Source organism: Acinonyx jubatus, chromosome A1, assembly GCF_027475565.1.
Source record: "Acinonyx jubatus isolate Ajub_Pintada_27869175 chromosome A1, VMU_Ajub_asm_v1.0, whole genome shotgun sequence".
Taxonomy (NCBI): Eukaryota; Metazoa; Chordata; class Mammalia; order Carnivora; family Felidae; genus Acinonyx; species Acinonyx jubatus.
In genome coordinates, this window is record NC_069380.1 from 7,883,690 (window position 1) to 7,899,488 (window position 15,799).

At 46.1% G+C, this 15,799-nt stretch overlaps 1 protein-coding gene across 2 annotated transcripts in view; it reads right to left on the reverse strand.

The window, feature by feature from the left end:
• FLT1 (fms related receptor tyrosine kinase 1) overlaps positions 1-15,799 on the reverse strand; it is a 174,591-nt gene that overhangs the window by 112,260 nt on the left and 46,532 nt on the right. For both annotated transcript variants that reach the window (XM_053212052.1, XM_027064615.2), the window contains exons 5-10: positions 11,018-11,142; positions 7,106-7,268; positions 6,637-6,773; positions 4,016-4,190; positions 2,688-2,805; positions 251-420 (exon numbers count right to left, since the gene is read on the reverse strand). In XM_053212052.1, the coding sequence (XP_053068027.1) occupies positions 251-420; positions 2,688-2,805; positions 4,016-4,190; positions 6,637-6,773; positions 7,106-7,268; positions 11,018-11,142 (888 nt within the window). The remainder of the gene's footprint in view (positions 1-250; positions 421-2,687; positions 2,806-4,015; positions 4,191-6,636; positions 6,774-7,105; positions 7,269-11,017; positions 11,143-15,799) is intronic.

Here is a 15,799-nt window from a genome sequence, read left to right on the forward strand (position 1 = left end):
GGTGAGTTTGAGCCCCACATCGGGCTCCGCACTGACCGCACAGAGCCCGCCTCTAAGCCTCTGTCTCCCTCTGTCTGCTCCTCCCCCGCTCTCTCTCTCTCTCAAAAATAAACAAACATTTAAAAAGAAATAAAATAATTACTTAAAAAGTTGGTTTAACTTGATGTTGTTACATCGACTTTTGATTTACAAGTTTTCCTGACCTTCACCCCTCCCCGAAACCAGAAGGAAGCGTGAACGGTCAACTTACCATTTACAATTAAGGTGGTGGTAAGGTTTTTAAACACATTTGACTGCTTTATGGCCAGCAAGATTGTGTAATCCCCTGCATCTTCCGCAGCAACGTCTTTGATGATTAATGAGTAGCCAAGAACCAAATAGCGAGCCGATTTCTCGGTCACAGGGAACCCATCTTTTAACCTGCGGTTAAGGGCATGATCAGGAAGTCATTCCACACTGCCTCTCCGATAGCACTTTAACACTGTCATTTACGTTTGTGAGCTCAAGGTGATACATACGTTGGTCTCAACATTCATTTAAAAAATTTAGACACTAAGTTTCCAGGGAAACCAGGTGGGGTTTTTAAGCTGAGACACACAGAGCGCTGGGGTGGCTCACTTGGAAGGGTGCCTGACTCTTGATCTCAGGGTCATGAGTTCAAGCCCCACGCTGGGTGTGGAGATTACTTAAATGAAGAAAAACCTTAAAAAAAAAAAAAACCTAAACTGAGACACACTTCACATTTATTGGCAAGGAGGAAGAAGTACCTTGAAGGAAGAAAGAAAAAGTGATAGTTTAAGGTACCCACAGGGGTGCCGCTGGTCACCATGTGACTTAAGTATTAACCCAGAAGCACTGGCTGATCCCCTCCAGATGTTTTTCAGAGTTTTCCACGACGCTTCATCGGCAGCACAAGGGCCATTGTAAGTCAGATCAACTAGATCATTTCTCCAGATAAAAAATAAAAATAGACTTTTCTATTGTGGTCTCATGTGGAGTTCTTATTAGTTGTATAAATGGTCACACCAGTTGTCCCTTTCATAAACTATAGTGAAACCAAGATTATCAAGATCTTTCCCCCGAGGGAGAACAGTTAAGGCACAAAACTCGCAAACAAAAGGTACAAAACTTAATTTTTTTTTTGTTTGTTTTACTTTAAATATATCAACGCCTAGACATCCTGCAATTGCAAACAGAACTGAGAGTCGGGAGACTGAATGCCACCCTGTGCTGTGCACCCAACTCATCCGTTCGGACATCACGTTTCTTCAAGTTTTCCAGACTTTCTCAAAGATTTAACTCTAAAAAATTCTACGATTTCATTACATTGCACTGTTCTTCAGCTGGGCATTTTAAAATCTCTTAGTTTACTGTGTTCCGCATAAAGGTAGATGCCAATAGTTCATACCCATGCAAGTTCTGCAGGCAAATTCTCATCACTAGAGAGTCTCAGTTCTAAGACAGTCCAAATGGCTATGCTCGACTTTACGACTGCAACTACGATCTTAGTTTACTTTTATTTCCCATTAGCCAGTCGGTGGTTTCAAAGATGGGCTGTGTGTGTGTTTTCAGTCCTGGCTTCAGAGTTACCGAAGAAAGTAGCACTGTTTAACAGGCGGGGATACTCTCAGATCCTTTGGAAAGAGCGAATGTAGCGCCTAGAGTGATTCAGTTCCTCTTAGGGAATCACGGACACTCATGGGAAATGGACTTTTGGACTTTCGGTACATCATGGAACAAACGGAAATCTCTCTTTTACTGCGACGGCATGGAGGGGCATAGCAGAGTTTAACGTTCTCTTTAACTCCCTATTAACTACTTGAGGAAACGGAGAACAAATCACGCAATCACGCACCAGCAAAGTAAGGGCTGGTGGAGGTGACTCTACGGTGGTACCGCTTCTATATTGTCTGGGTTGTTTTCCTAATCGGTTTCGCACCGGACTCTTTGTTTAAAGTGTAACGGTCTGGGCCAAAGATACTGGTGTTCAGAAATGATTTCACAGAATGACTGCAGATTATCAACAGATTACATTGTTTTATATCAGGTGTTGTGCGCACATTAAAAAAAAAAAACAAAAAACCTGCTTCAGGAGTTTCTGAACATGCAAACTTCGAGCCAAAAAAAACCCCCTTAATTAGTTCAAGTAGGTCCATGCGTCCGCCCCTGCAACTGAATAAGTCTTGTCTCTATTAATGTTTGTTTAATTTTAAAACAAGACTGGAACTTTCATCCCAGCTCTGTATAAAAGAATTATTTTCAGATAATAAAAGAATTATTATCCTCATTACAAGGGCCTGCTTCTTCAGGGTTACTAGAGCATGTTACATATTCAAGATGCTTCCTATCCATTGCCCAACACACTCCATTCAAAGGACGTTGACATCATAGAGAGGCTTAGAGTTGCAGAAATTTAGTCACAGGGAGTGAACGGCTAATCTGAACTGAGAACTCAGAAACACCGAATCCTTTGCTCTGTCCTGTGACACACCGTGTCGCCTCCCCTCCGGCCCGGTCTACCTCCTTCCCTCCCGGCCCAGAAATCCACAGAGTTCTCTGCTTTCTACCGCTGTCTGGGGAACTTATTATCTTGCTATTTTTTTCAGGAATTCAAGTCACTGGGCTCCTGCATCTTCCTACTTAACACGGCATATCTTAAACTGATAGGAAAATAATTATGGTCCTACCACAGGACTTCTGGCGAGGGAAATGCCTTCACTTTCATAGACAGCCTGTAAGACCGCTTGCCAGCAACAGTTTCCAACACTTGCTGTCTTCGATGTTTCACAGTGATGAACGCTTTATCTTTGAAAGGAGAGGTGATAAAATAGATTAGAAAAGACTATGTTTATCTTGACCAGAACAAAAACAACCCAACTCACTGCCTCATTCAAGGACGGTTGCGAGCAATGACCCAATGGCACTGAATTCTGACCAAGCCTATCGATGAGCCCCGATATCGATCCAGGAATAAAATAATTTAGAAGCACTCCAACCGGTGAAAACACTTCGCATCAAATGGCTGCAAGCAAAACAGAAAAGCAGAGGCAGGGCAACAGAAAGCAGAACACCTCACATATCCACATCACAGTAAGAGAAGAGTACAGAGACTTCTAAAAACCTGCTTGCCCAACGTGAGTATGATGGAAGAAAGTCTTCGGGCACCTGAAAATAACCAATCTGATTTCAAAAACTGACTGGAGAAAGTCAAAAGAATCCCAAAAGGGGTGCCTGGGTGGCTCAGTTGGTTAAGCGGCCGACTTCGGCTCAGGTCATGACCTCGCGGTTCATGAGTTCAAGCCCCGCGTCGGGCTCTGTGCCGACAGCTCAGAGCCTGGAGTCTGCTTCGGATTCTGTCTCCCTCTCTTTCTCTGCCTCCCTCCCTCCCTCTCTCCCTATCTCTCTCAAAAATAAAATAAACATTAAAAAAATTAAAGGAAAAAGAATATCAAAGGCCACTGTCAGCATTGTTCCATAGATTCTGCCCCTCACCGTTTTTCAACAGTGGAAATAAGTAAGGTTTTCAGGGACTGTTAAGTATTTTCTTTACAGAATTTGCCTGTTGGAATTAAGCGACAACATTAGGATTTCATGAGACTAAAACCAGGGATAAAAAAAAATCACATCAATTCTAAGTAATTTATCACACCACATTTTCATTTCCCTAAATCCTAGGGGTACCTGAGAGATTTCCCCCAGAGAATAAAGGAAAATCTGTCCATGTTTTTCTGGTTTGTTCATATGGAAGATGAAAAAAAGAATTTAATAGAGATTATAACATGATCTTACTGAATTATTAACCACAGTTTACTGGAAAGGAAAAGATTCTCTGTCCAATTCAAAAATATTAAATTTAAAGAGCACTTAAAGCGATTTGCTTTTTGGCAGAGGCTAGGAGGGGGAGCAAATTGTATCGCTCATGATAGGGTGCCTCTTGGCCAAAAGAGAATGTACATTTTTATAGCACCTGCCCCAAACCCACCATGATCAGAAAGTCGAGGACGAATTTGCTTACCATATACGTGCACTGAGGTGTTAACGGATTTGAATGACGGGCCACTCTTCACATGACAAGTATAAAGTCCTTTGTCTCTGTTCTGCACATTGTATATCATAAGAACGCTGTAGAACACATTAGCGTCGGAACTGCGTCGGCCAATTCGTTGCCTTATAGAAGCTCTCTTCTTTGCCTAGAAAGAAAATGTGTAACAAATGTAGAAACAGTCTTGTTCACACACAAGGGTACAGCATTTCTCAGGTTATGACGGAGAGCAACATTTTATGCCGAGAAGCAAACCCATCTAATGGCAAGATGTTTGGAAACTCTCTCTGTCTCCATGCGTTTTGAATACCTGCCCCAGTAACATTTGTTAGCACTTCGTTTTCTCCAGACGGACGTTCACGTGCGTTATCTCAACGGTTTCTCCCAACAACCCGGGGAGACGGGCAGCCTTGCTGCCCTTTGACAGGTGAAGAAACTGAAGTGTCAGAGACCACAATGGGCTGGAAACTCAGGCCTTCTGAGTGTCAATCTCGTGCCTTCCCTCTAAGCGCACAGCCCTCTAAACAGTCCCCAGTTCTCTGCGCGTAGATATCACTAACTCAGGCAATCGTTATCTTTAGTGCCTGGCGTAATGACTGCTTCTCGAATAGAACACCACGTGGGTTTCCTTTTGCTCTCTTCCTAGAAATGAAGGAGACAGTCCCGAGTCCTGGCTGCACGTACTAAGCTGTAACCGTCCTGGCCTCGCGATCTCGCTCTTTGGGCGATGCTCTCCAACTTTGGCCAAATCACACCAAATGGATCTGAGGACGTGCAAAGCCACCTACCCACTGGCAGTGGCAGCGGTGGGATGTTGTCCCGTGTTTGCCTCACTGAACACCAAGAGCAGGCCCCGGGGCTCAGTGGGTGTAAATTGGCCACAATGACTCCTTCCTGGTTTTGAGAAGATGAGATCACATTGCCTTTTCCTTTCATTGTTCCTTCCCCGCCCCCGTGTTTTAGCATTACATTTTATAACACATAATATGTTTTTTCTCCCTCTCCATCCTTCCCCATGAGGAGGCATGGAAAAGAAAGACTTTGGAAGCTGTGCAGAACTGGTCTTTGGGTGTTAAACTTAGCACTCGTCTGTGCCATGTTTAAGAAACTTCTACCCACCTGTCCTTGCATTGCCCTGTTGAAACAGACACACGGTTAGGCCACTGTCTTCCTTCTCAGCAGAAACCGGAAGGAAGAAGGCAATCACCACCGTCAAAAATCAGACAGTCGGTCCCCTAAATAGAGTTACGGAAAAGCCCTCGGTCTTTGTAGGTATTACTTCTGTCTTCTCGCTTAGAGAACTCTTGCCTTCTCAAAGCTGAATAACATTGGTATTGTTTCTGTCTTTGGAAAACAGCTGATCCTGGGGTTCAGATATCTGCTTTGGTCTAACACTGCAGCCATCAGCTACACCTAGCTATCAAAATTAAAATAAAAGGGGCGCCTGGGTGGCTCCATCAGCTGAGCGTCTGACTTCTGTGGCTCAGGTCATGATCTCACAGTTTTTGAGTTTGAGTCCCATGTCGGGCTCTGTGCTCAGGGCTCAGAGCCTGGAGCTGCTTCTCTCTCTCTCTCTCTCTCTCTCTCTCTCTCTCTCAAAAAGTAAGACAAACATAAAAATTTTGAAAAAATAAAATAAAGTTTAAAAATCCAATTCCTTACTCACACCAGCCACATTCTGGGTGCTCATTAGTCATATGGGGCTACTGGTTACTATATTAGGCAGCAAACATCTTTCAATCACAGAAAGTTCTACTAGACAGCGCCATCTTAGAAGGTAACTGGCCGTCAGAAGATGTATCATCACACTCTTAGAGTAGAGCCACTAGCAGGGCAAGAGTTTCTTCCCTCCTGGCGTTTATTGAGAATATTTGATTTCTACCAAAACCCAGAAACATCACCGAGCTTGGGCTGTGCCGCGTCAATCATACTAACACACGGCAAGCGGGTGCCGCGGGGACAGTTCGAGTTTCTTAACCGTTGATCACAGACTCCCCATCTACACATTTTCAGACGATTGTTTGCAAGGATGTTTGCTTTGAATGAGGAAACCCGACTTGGCCTTTGTTCTTCTCGTTTTTCTGAAGGACAGCACTGCCCCTTTGTCACTTCCCAGACGGAGTACGGGATGGCTGGGCTGTAATATCTCCCCTTTCCAAACACGCTCCGATCAGGTGCCTGACTGTCGGCCAGTATCTTCAATTAATGCGTTGACAACAACTTTTTGTTGTTGTTCTTACAAAAGACAGTCCCTGCCTGGCATCTAGTGATAAATTTCTCTCTCATCTCTAAACCCCAGAGAAAGTTTCCAGGGATGAGACAATCCCCTCTTCCACCCGGAATCATGCGATAGAAATACCAGCCTAGACACTTCAAAACAAAACCTCCAGACATCAAAAGACCGTATCTGTGCACACATACTCCCAAAAGTCAGACCAGGAAAGCATCCCAGCAAACCCACAGCTTCCCTGTTGACTCCAACGGCCACAGGAGTCAGAATATCCTGATTTTTCCCACCTCAAAAACGCAGTGGCATTTCACTCGCCAAAAATAAATATCGCCCTACGGGAGAAATAGAAAAAAACGTCACTCACTTCACCGGGATAACTCCAGGTCATTTGAACTCTTGTGTTCAAGGCAGTGGTAGTTGTACAGTTGAGAGTAAGAGTGCGACCTCGTAGCAACTTGACTGGGCTTGGAGTGCTTATTTGGGCATCTATGATTGTATTGGCTGCAAGCACAAGAAATGAGATTTTTTTTTTTAAATCAAAGTTCCAGGGGCGCCCGGGTGGCTCAGTCGGTTAAGCGTCCGACTTCAGCTCAGGTCATGATCTCACGGCCCGTGAGTTCGAGCCTCGTGTCGGGCTCTGTGCTGACAGCCCAGAGCCTGGAGCCTGTTTCAGATTCTGTGTCTCCCTCTCTCTCTGACCCTCCCCCGTTCGTGCTCTCTCTCTGTCTCAAAAATAAATAAACGTTAAAAAAATTTTTTTAATCAAAGTTTCATTAAGCAGATACATGCTGGAGCATTTTGGCTCACGTCCATGCCTCTGGAACACCACTTACTTTGTCGATAGGTAAGATAGTTTGTCTTGTACAGATGTCCGTTGACTGTTGTTTCACACGCCAGAAGCCCTATTTCTCTGTATGTGGCGTTTGCTATTATGAAACCCTTCCTGCTGTCCCAGGTTATTCGTTTTCCATCAGGGATCAGAGTATCATGTGGAAACTGAAAAGAAAGAGATGAGCTTGAACAAAATCGCACCAGCACCGTGGCGATACGGCTTCACCGATGGCTTCTGAAAACATAATTTTCACCAAAGATGCAAACAGTACAGGTAAAAACTCTAGTTTGTGCTAAATGGCTTTTTCGTTTTCTTCGCATGTAGCAAGAAACACACGATGATGACAAATTATAGTAATTATTATAAGAATTCATTATCAGCCTCAGTGACGAGCCGCACCCACCCAGGACGGACCCAGCTGTCACGTCAGACTTCCAGTGGGAGCCCTTATCACTGGGCCTCCGGGAATCAGCCTTGCAATAGACTGGCCTGATATTCGGTAGAGAAACCACTGAGGAATTTTTCCTCTGGGGCTGCCAGGTTACCCTCCCGAGTCCCATCATCTGGAGCTTTTAATAAGCCATAACTTGTCCTCCCATTTTTGCATGACTTAGTAAAGAGGTGGCTGTCCTAAGAGGACCGTAGATAATTCCAAGTCCTTGGAGATGCACACCATTGACTTGGCTCTCGCTGGGGTTATCGTCTGGGAGGGAAAACGCCAATGAAACGGACAGCAGACACAGCTGCAAACAGATGCAGAGTGCTGTCATGAATGAAGTGCTCTCCAATTCTCAGAAGCGTTCCCAAACACAGGGAGTCCAAACGGAAGAAAGGAATCCATGATTTGATTGGCCCTTATGCCTTCTGCTGGACGCCAAGGACTTTATTTTTGAAGACGGCGATATAAACAACCCGCCTCGAGGTCAGGCTTTACTAAGGGGCATTGCTGCATACTGAGCGGTCCAGCCAAATTCCCCCGATGCCAGATCGCCAGCCCAATTTCAGAGGCAGAGCACCCTGGCTACCACTGTGACTTATCTCCCGCTAAAAAAGGAAAAAGAATCAGACTACCTTCCCACAACAGATTATAAAGGAAGAGGCCAAACTGCCCTGAAGAAGTTTCAGATCTTTTCTGTCTTCTTTTAAGAAAGTGCACCTTGCGTTCGCTCCTCTGTTTATCAATTATTTATATTGCTTGCTGAAGGAGCTAATCTGGCCGGGATTTGTGACTCTATGGCAGAAATTCCTATGTGAAAAGTCACCAGTGCCCTGTCTCCGAGAGCACGTCTGTGTTGGTCTATGTCTGTGTTTCTTAACTCTGAGAGGAACTGCAGCCTGTTTCTGAAGACCTGCACGCAAGTGAGGGATGCACTTCGTGTTTCAGTAAATCGTGATTCCATCTGCAAACTTAGGAATGCTAGGTGGAAGAGAAAGAACCTTCTCCTCTAATTCGGTGCACACGATGAAGGGAAAAGCTCAGGAAAATTGAAGTCAGGGATTGAAATTTCGGATGCCTTAACAGCAGGTGAACGCAGGGGCGCCTGGGTGGCTCAGTCGGTTAAGCGTCTGACTCTGGGTTTCGGCCCAGCTCGTGATCTCCCGGTTCGTGGGTCCGAGCCCTGCGTCGTGCTCCATGCTGACAGTGCCGGGCTTGCTTGGGATGCTCTCTCTCCCTCTCCCTCTCTCTGCTCCTCCCCTACTCGGGCTCGCTCTCTCTGTCCAATAAATAAAACTAAAACAGCGTAGCCGAACACAAGCATGTGCTGAATGAAAAAGGAAGGTTTGCTGATGGACTTCCTCAGCCCAACTGAAAAATATACTGAAGTCTCCTTTAAGGTTTTCGACTAAGTTTCTCTTACTCTCATCTACCCTTACCACCACTAATAGTATTCCATTGACAAAGAAACTTTGTTCAGAGGTGACAAGAGCTCATCAGCTACGGTGGCGGCTACGTGTGTCGTAAAGGGACAGGAGGATGAGCGGCCTCGAAAGAAAGGACTGTACGGGAGGCTGTCTCCAGGTGACCTTGGCTCTGCCACTGCTGGCCATGGGGAGAGGAGAGGGAGGGGACAGCAAGTTAAAAGGGTTAAGAGGAGAAGCGGGGGGCGGGGGGCGCGGAGATCTTAGAGCAACTTTAGGGCAACACAGACTCGTTCCAGTATATACGGGGCAAACCCAAACCCCTATTAGAACACTATGCCTTGCTCTCTTGCTTGTGTGTATTAGTGATCTTAGGTAGAAAAACCAAGAAAACAAACTTCCTCCTCAAATTTGTACACGTGGGAATCTGGGAGTGTTTCTTACAACAGACCAGCGATCTGCGTTAGAGCAAAAAGGCAAGGGGCTTGCACGAAACAGAGATGTTCTATATTAATCACAGAGAGATTATTACGTCAAACTAAGAGGAATGGATACCATGCTTGATAAGAAATATCACTGGATAATCAATCAAGCATTGAGTATTAAAGTGTTGGACAGATACCCTCGAATGGGGGCTCAGTTTGGGCCAGGAACAGTTCCAAGGGCTTTCAATGTATCACCTCAGCTACTTCCTGACATCCACGTGAGGCGGCTGCTACTGTAATCACTCGTATCTCTCCAGTGAGGAAACTGAGGTGGAGGGAGTTCTGATAACTAGCCAGTTTGCCCAGCAGGTTAAGTGGTCGGGTGGTAAGAATCCAGGCAGCGTGCCACAGGGCTCTGCTCTTAACCATGCTGCCCTTTCTCCTGTACCAACTAAACCATTAGCAAAGGTGGCAAGGTCATGGAAGGAGGAGTCAAGATTCGGATTCCGATGGCCATTGTGGCCTGCGGTGGGAGGGTCTTCAACTCCTCCAGAACCTCAGTTTTTCCTTCCACCAGTTGGGTTAGCTCCTCTGGCCATTTCCAGCTCTGAAATATACTGCTTTTCAACATGGGTGGTGACACACGGATACAATGGAAGCCAAGACCTGTCACCGATGGACTATATCGAGGGCTTCTATCAAATCAGTAATGTAGGAAAGTGAAGGCAAGGGAAAAAGACGCTTCCATCATACTCCAGGATTCAAGGTCAACAGTGATAGCGAAAATCACTCTGAACTTTTCCAACTCAACTACCACCATCACCAAACTCCTCCGGAGTACCCACAGTGTGAGCCGTCGTGCTGGGTGCTGCCTTGGTGCTGCCTTGGAACAGCCTTAACTTCCCCCTTTAAAGCTCAAAGCTCTTAGGAGTCACCACAGCTTTCCGCCTGGGGAGTTCTTGTCCGACTTTCAACCCTAGTCCACTCCCAAACTCTTATTGCCGATGAATTAGCCGGAATGTCACATTTTAGTCCTTGTCTTCATTAGATTCGACTCCAAATCTTTTTCCTTCTGCACGTGCATAATTTATAACACGGTATAAAGAATAAAAAAATCTCAAGCATAACTTTCTCCCCCCCCCTCCCCTTTTCCTAAGCAGCTAAGTTTGGATGCCCAGCAGGAGATAAGCTTTTTGTTACCAGGAACTTCGCGACTCAAACTCAAGGTGGTGGCTCCCTAGACACTCGTCTCATCGTTCCGTCCTCAGCAAAAATCTAGATTAACCGCTCTCTGCCAAGCTGCTGACTCACAGAAGCAAGAGAACTGGGTTTTTTCCCCCCACATCTGCAGACATTTGGATTTGTGGCAATATAGAAACATTCCCACAATTTTAGTTCTTTCATTATATTCACACACATTTATGCCCACGTTATTCATTTTATTTCATTTAAATACATGCATGGGTAGGACGTCTAGCACTTATCCTTTATAGTCAAAAGACACTCCAGAAAAGTCCACTGAGCAGCCCGAATGTCTGTAAGAAAACCATTCCAGAGCGATAAAATGACGAATTCACCGTGCTCATTTGCAGGAAAGGTATTCTGAGAGAAGCATTGCTCGGCTTTACCTTTTTTAAAGTAACAGTGACGTTAGGTGACGTGACCCGGCAGGGGATGACGACCTCCCTTCCTTCAGTCATATATATAATTTCAGGTATTTCACTGTGCATCTCTAAGAAAGGTCTATCTGTATCTGAATGAGAAGAAAATGCAAAAAAACAAAACAAAACAAAACATACATATAAGTGGTTGTATGAAGAACGTGTAGACATTATGGCTGGTGAAACAGTATGGTCATGTCAAAGGTCCCCCATCACGTGACCCATAAATTCACACATTCTCGTCTCTGAATTTGGCCCTCTGTTTTTGCCCAGGAAAAGAATGCTTCTCTAGCGAACCAGGTTCCTTCTTCTGTTCCTGGCCTGGGGTCAGATTGCCCCTGATGCCCCGATATGCAATTGTGAAACGGGCGGGGTGGCGGTGGGTTTAGGTCACTATGGGAAAGAAACCGTGAAAGTGCAGGGAATAAGCAAGGAGAGTATTCTGCATGAACTTCTTGCCACAGCTACGCTAAGTGCCTCGGGAAGCGCCCTCCGGAGCCTTTGTAAGGAGTCAAAGGGCCCTGGATGCGATGGTCAGTTGACTTGGGAGCACAGATGACTGGCAGATAGAGGTAATGCAGACGTATCAACTTGGAGACAGGATTCGCATTTGAAGGACAGAAGCCTGACTTCAAGACCATCCCCAGCAGACTAATCGTGAGTGAGAAGCTCTGAGCTGCTTAGGACAAGGGGAAAGGTTGGAGAAGCAGTGCTGAAGACCACGTTCACTTCACAGGCACATCAGAGGTCTCTGGCACGCACTACATATCTACGAATGGCATAACGTGTCCCAGTGCATGCAAAAGGACTGGAAAAGGCTTTAAACCATCACCCAGATCCCACCCTTAAAAAGTATGGCATCTGGCCAAGTCTCAGAGGCCAGAAGGATTCAAACCACCTGTTCAGCTTCCCTGTGGCTCCTCTGGGGACCAGAAAGGCATCACATGTCTTAGAAGCATTTGCACGGTCTACCTTGCCCTTGCCCTCAAGAGCCCGCTGCCATTTCACGACCTCTTCAGGAGTCGCTGTGCTCCCATCTTCTGCCCTCGACTCCAGCCTTACACGCCCAGATGGAAAGAACCCCAGTGTCTACTCTCTCCACCTGGGCCTGAAAGACCCAACTAGGTCCCCACCTGCTTGCTGTACTTTAGGAAGCTCGCTCTGGATGCCGGATGGAGAATGGAAAAAAAGCAGGGCAAGAAGTAGGCAGTGGTTGCCTAGACTAGCTGGTGGCCATGAGGTTGTCATGGGGAGAACCGTGTCCCCCCAAAACACACAAGGTCGAAGCCCTGACCCCCAGGACTTCAGAGTGTGACCTCAAATGGAACCACTGCCCATGAAATTATCAGTTACGCACGGCGGGCCCCTACTCTGTGCGACTGGTGGCCATAAGAAGACGGGCCTACGTTGACAGACGTCGGAGGGAGAAGCCACATGAAGACCCAGGGAGAGATTGGAGAGCCACAGGTGCAAGTCAGGGGAGGCCAAGGATGGCCAGCAACCACCGCAAGGTAGGAAGAAGCCAGGGAGGGTCCCCCTGCCGGCGTCCGAGGTAGCGTGGCCCTCTGACACCTCGGCTTCAACTTCTGGTTTCTAGAACGTGAGACAATAAATTCCTGTAGTTTTGATCCCCCAACCCCTGCAAAAAAGATGACACTGCTGGAGCCTGCTTAAGATGGAATCATCTGGTACACACTAGATACTAGAAAGACCCTATTATCACAGCCCAGCTCACATGCCCTAGATTTCTAAATAACTCCTCCTGGTCCTCTGGGAAGCGTGCTGGGCCGGCCCCTTCCTTACACCCTTTCTCCGCCCAGCCCACCCTCTGGGCTTTCCCCTGGGCTATCCCACTTCAAATACTGGATGCTGAACGGGCAGGTTACTTCTCTGGCTACACGCTGGATGGAGAATTCCTAGAGGAGAAGAAACAGACCGTAGTCATCCCCGTCTGACATGCACTGAACGAACGAATGACCAAACGAGCGAACAAATGAACAAAATGGATGAAGGGCTACCCAACAACCCTCCTTTCACAGATGAGAAGACGGAGGTGTAAATATGTGAAGTGACGTGAGCAGAGCCAGGCCTGGAGGCCTCCTGACCTCCTTCCCCCGTCCCCACCCTCAGGGCTGGCATTCCCCCTCCCCTCCCCCTCTTCCCCCTGCCACCTTCCCCCCCCCCCCCCCCCCCAGCTCAGGAAGGGCTGCATCTGGCAATCGCTCCTCAGAGACTGAGGCTGATTCTCAGACATTCAGTGGGGAAAGGATGTGCCCTGTGTCCTACTGTCTGGCAATGGAGCAGTTCTGAGAAGAGGACAATCACCAAGGGGCCAGGGCGGTGAGGGGAAGCCTGGGCACAAGGCCCTTACGAGGCTGAGTCGGAGGGAAGCAACAGATCATGGTGGTTAAGAGCACACAGGCCAATCATTTTAGCCTCTGTCCTTCATCTGCAAAATGAACTTCAAAGGGTTCTTATGAGGGTTACATGAAGAACACTTACCTGGCAGACAGTGACCACTATAGGCGTGCTAACTGTGGCTTTTCTTATTATTATGAGAGATTTGAACTTAGGGACAGTAGGTGTTAGGGTATACGAAAATCACAAATTATACCCGTGATCTTAACGATAAAAGGCAGAAATACACATTCATATATGGCGTAGGAAAAAGACAAATGAATACACTAAAATGTTTGAGGAGTGGCTTTACAGATTATTTTCTTATTTACCTTTCTATAGACTGTCAGACGGTCTAGAACGAGCATATGTTATTTTACAATAACATTTTGAATTATTGAAGGTAGGTCTCGAATTCTAAAGCAGCGTCCGTTTTTACTTGAGGAAAACTATCAATTCTGCATTGGATTTATTTCAGTTTTGCACAACAGAATGGGACGTTAACTGCACAGTTAATATGATATTTCTACCGGGAGAGCTCAGTGGGCGTAGCGACATACGGAGGGAGGAAAAGTTAATTATGCAGAGACAAAGATTCACTTATCAGCACAAAATTCCTCCCCTAAATAAAGTTGCTGAGCTAGACTTTCAGCCAGAAACTATTGGGATTTGATCATTCCTTTCCTTCCTCCCGTGAGTCTGTATTTTTGTCTTCTTTGTGAGTCCCAAGGTAAACACAAACACCAGGAAATGGTTTAATTCATGTAACTGAACTGTAGGGATCCTTCACATTTAATTTGCTGTCTCCTTAAGCAATAGTTTTCAACAAAGGGCCCTGGCATAAAAAGTTTGTGCAGGAAACAGTAAACATCAGTGCAGTCATTTCTAGGCTAACGAATGCCAATCCCAAATGAAAACAGAAGAGGTAAACTCACCGTGCCTTTGAATTTCTCCTTTCCTTTTGTCGCTTTGGGTCGCCCAAACGCTTGAATTTTACTACAGCTATTGGCCTTTAAAAGCCAATACCCATACCAGCTCTGGGCGCACTACGGTTCTGTTCAAAACTTCAGTGAATTGCATCCGTCCCAACACAATGCAAGACACATCATTTGTATCAAGTCAACAGCAGCATTAAAATCCACTGTGTTTGCAAATCGGCTGATGACTGCGGATACACACACACACGCGCGCGCGCACACACGCACACAATATGCTCTGGGCTTATTAATAGTATATACTTCCTCTGCAATTTGCTTCAAGGAAGGGCCAAGAATGAACTTGCCTGACATATTCTAATACAAACATTTTTTGTTTTGTAGGACCATAGATACAGAAGAGGTCACGGTTCCATTAATACCACCAGTAAAACCACTTACAACTCCCATAGGACGCATTTGTCTTTGTCACAAAATTAAAAATGACTTCTAAACCCCGCCAGCACTGCAGAGTGGTTTCCTGAGGCCAAATTGGCTGGTTGTCGAGTGAGGAAGAGCTGCTCCAAAGATTGTCGGTGTTCTGGCAGTGCAGACATGCTGTCACCAGGGACTCGCGCCGACGCACAGCTAGGTAGAGGTCATGCCACCCTCCCCTCTCTGAGCCCGCAGAGCTCAAAGCCATGAGAGGAAACTGGCACAGAATAGGAGGTTTTCTCATCCGATGCGAGTATCTGGGCTACATCCTTCAGGACAACAAGCGGGCTCGGACACAGAGAAAGATCAAACAGGGATCCTTGCTCTGAATGGTATTACATCTATTTTTTAAATGGGTTTTTCGTTTTTCCTTTTGAAATATGTACTCGCTCTGGCACATTAAGGCACACAGACACAGAAGCCCCAGCATGCCGTCCTCATTCCACTCCATCCCCACCGGCTTCGCCTGGGAGTTCTTCCACTGGGTTCGGAGCAAGCAAATGACTCAAAAAATTCAAGGAAGCTCTGCGGAGTTGGAGAGGAGCTCAAAAGTAAATATCTTATTTCCGAGCACCTTCTCATTTGTATGATATTTTATGAGATTTTTCCTAATTTCCTTTCATTTCAGTTTCTTCACCTCTAATTCCTGGTCATGAGGACGCCTCATTATTTTAAAGGAGGATGTGATTTTAATTGATTGAGGACGAAGTGAGGAGGATGAACCAATCCCATGAAAAGGGCTCCCTCTAGACACAGGAGTCTTCATATCACACGGGTCCTTCATATCGTGGCCCATACTTCGTGCCCAAGGAGAGTCGGTTGATCAGGAAAATATTTCATTTGAAATACAAGCAAAAAAAAAAAAATTGTGTGGCCGGGGGATGCAATTCCCACACTGACTTATAGGGCCCATCAAAGCCTTTGCAAATTCAAAGCAGAGCTT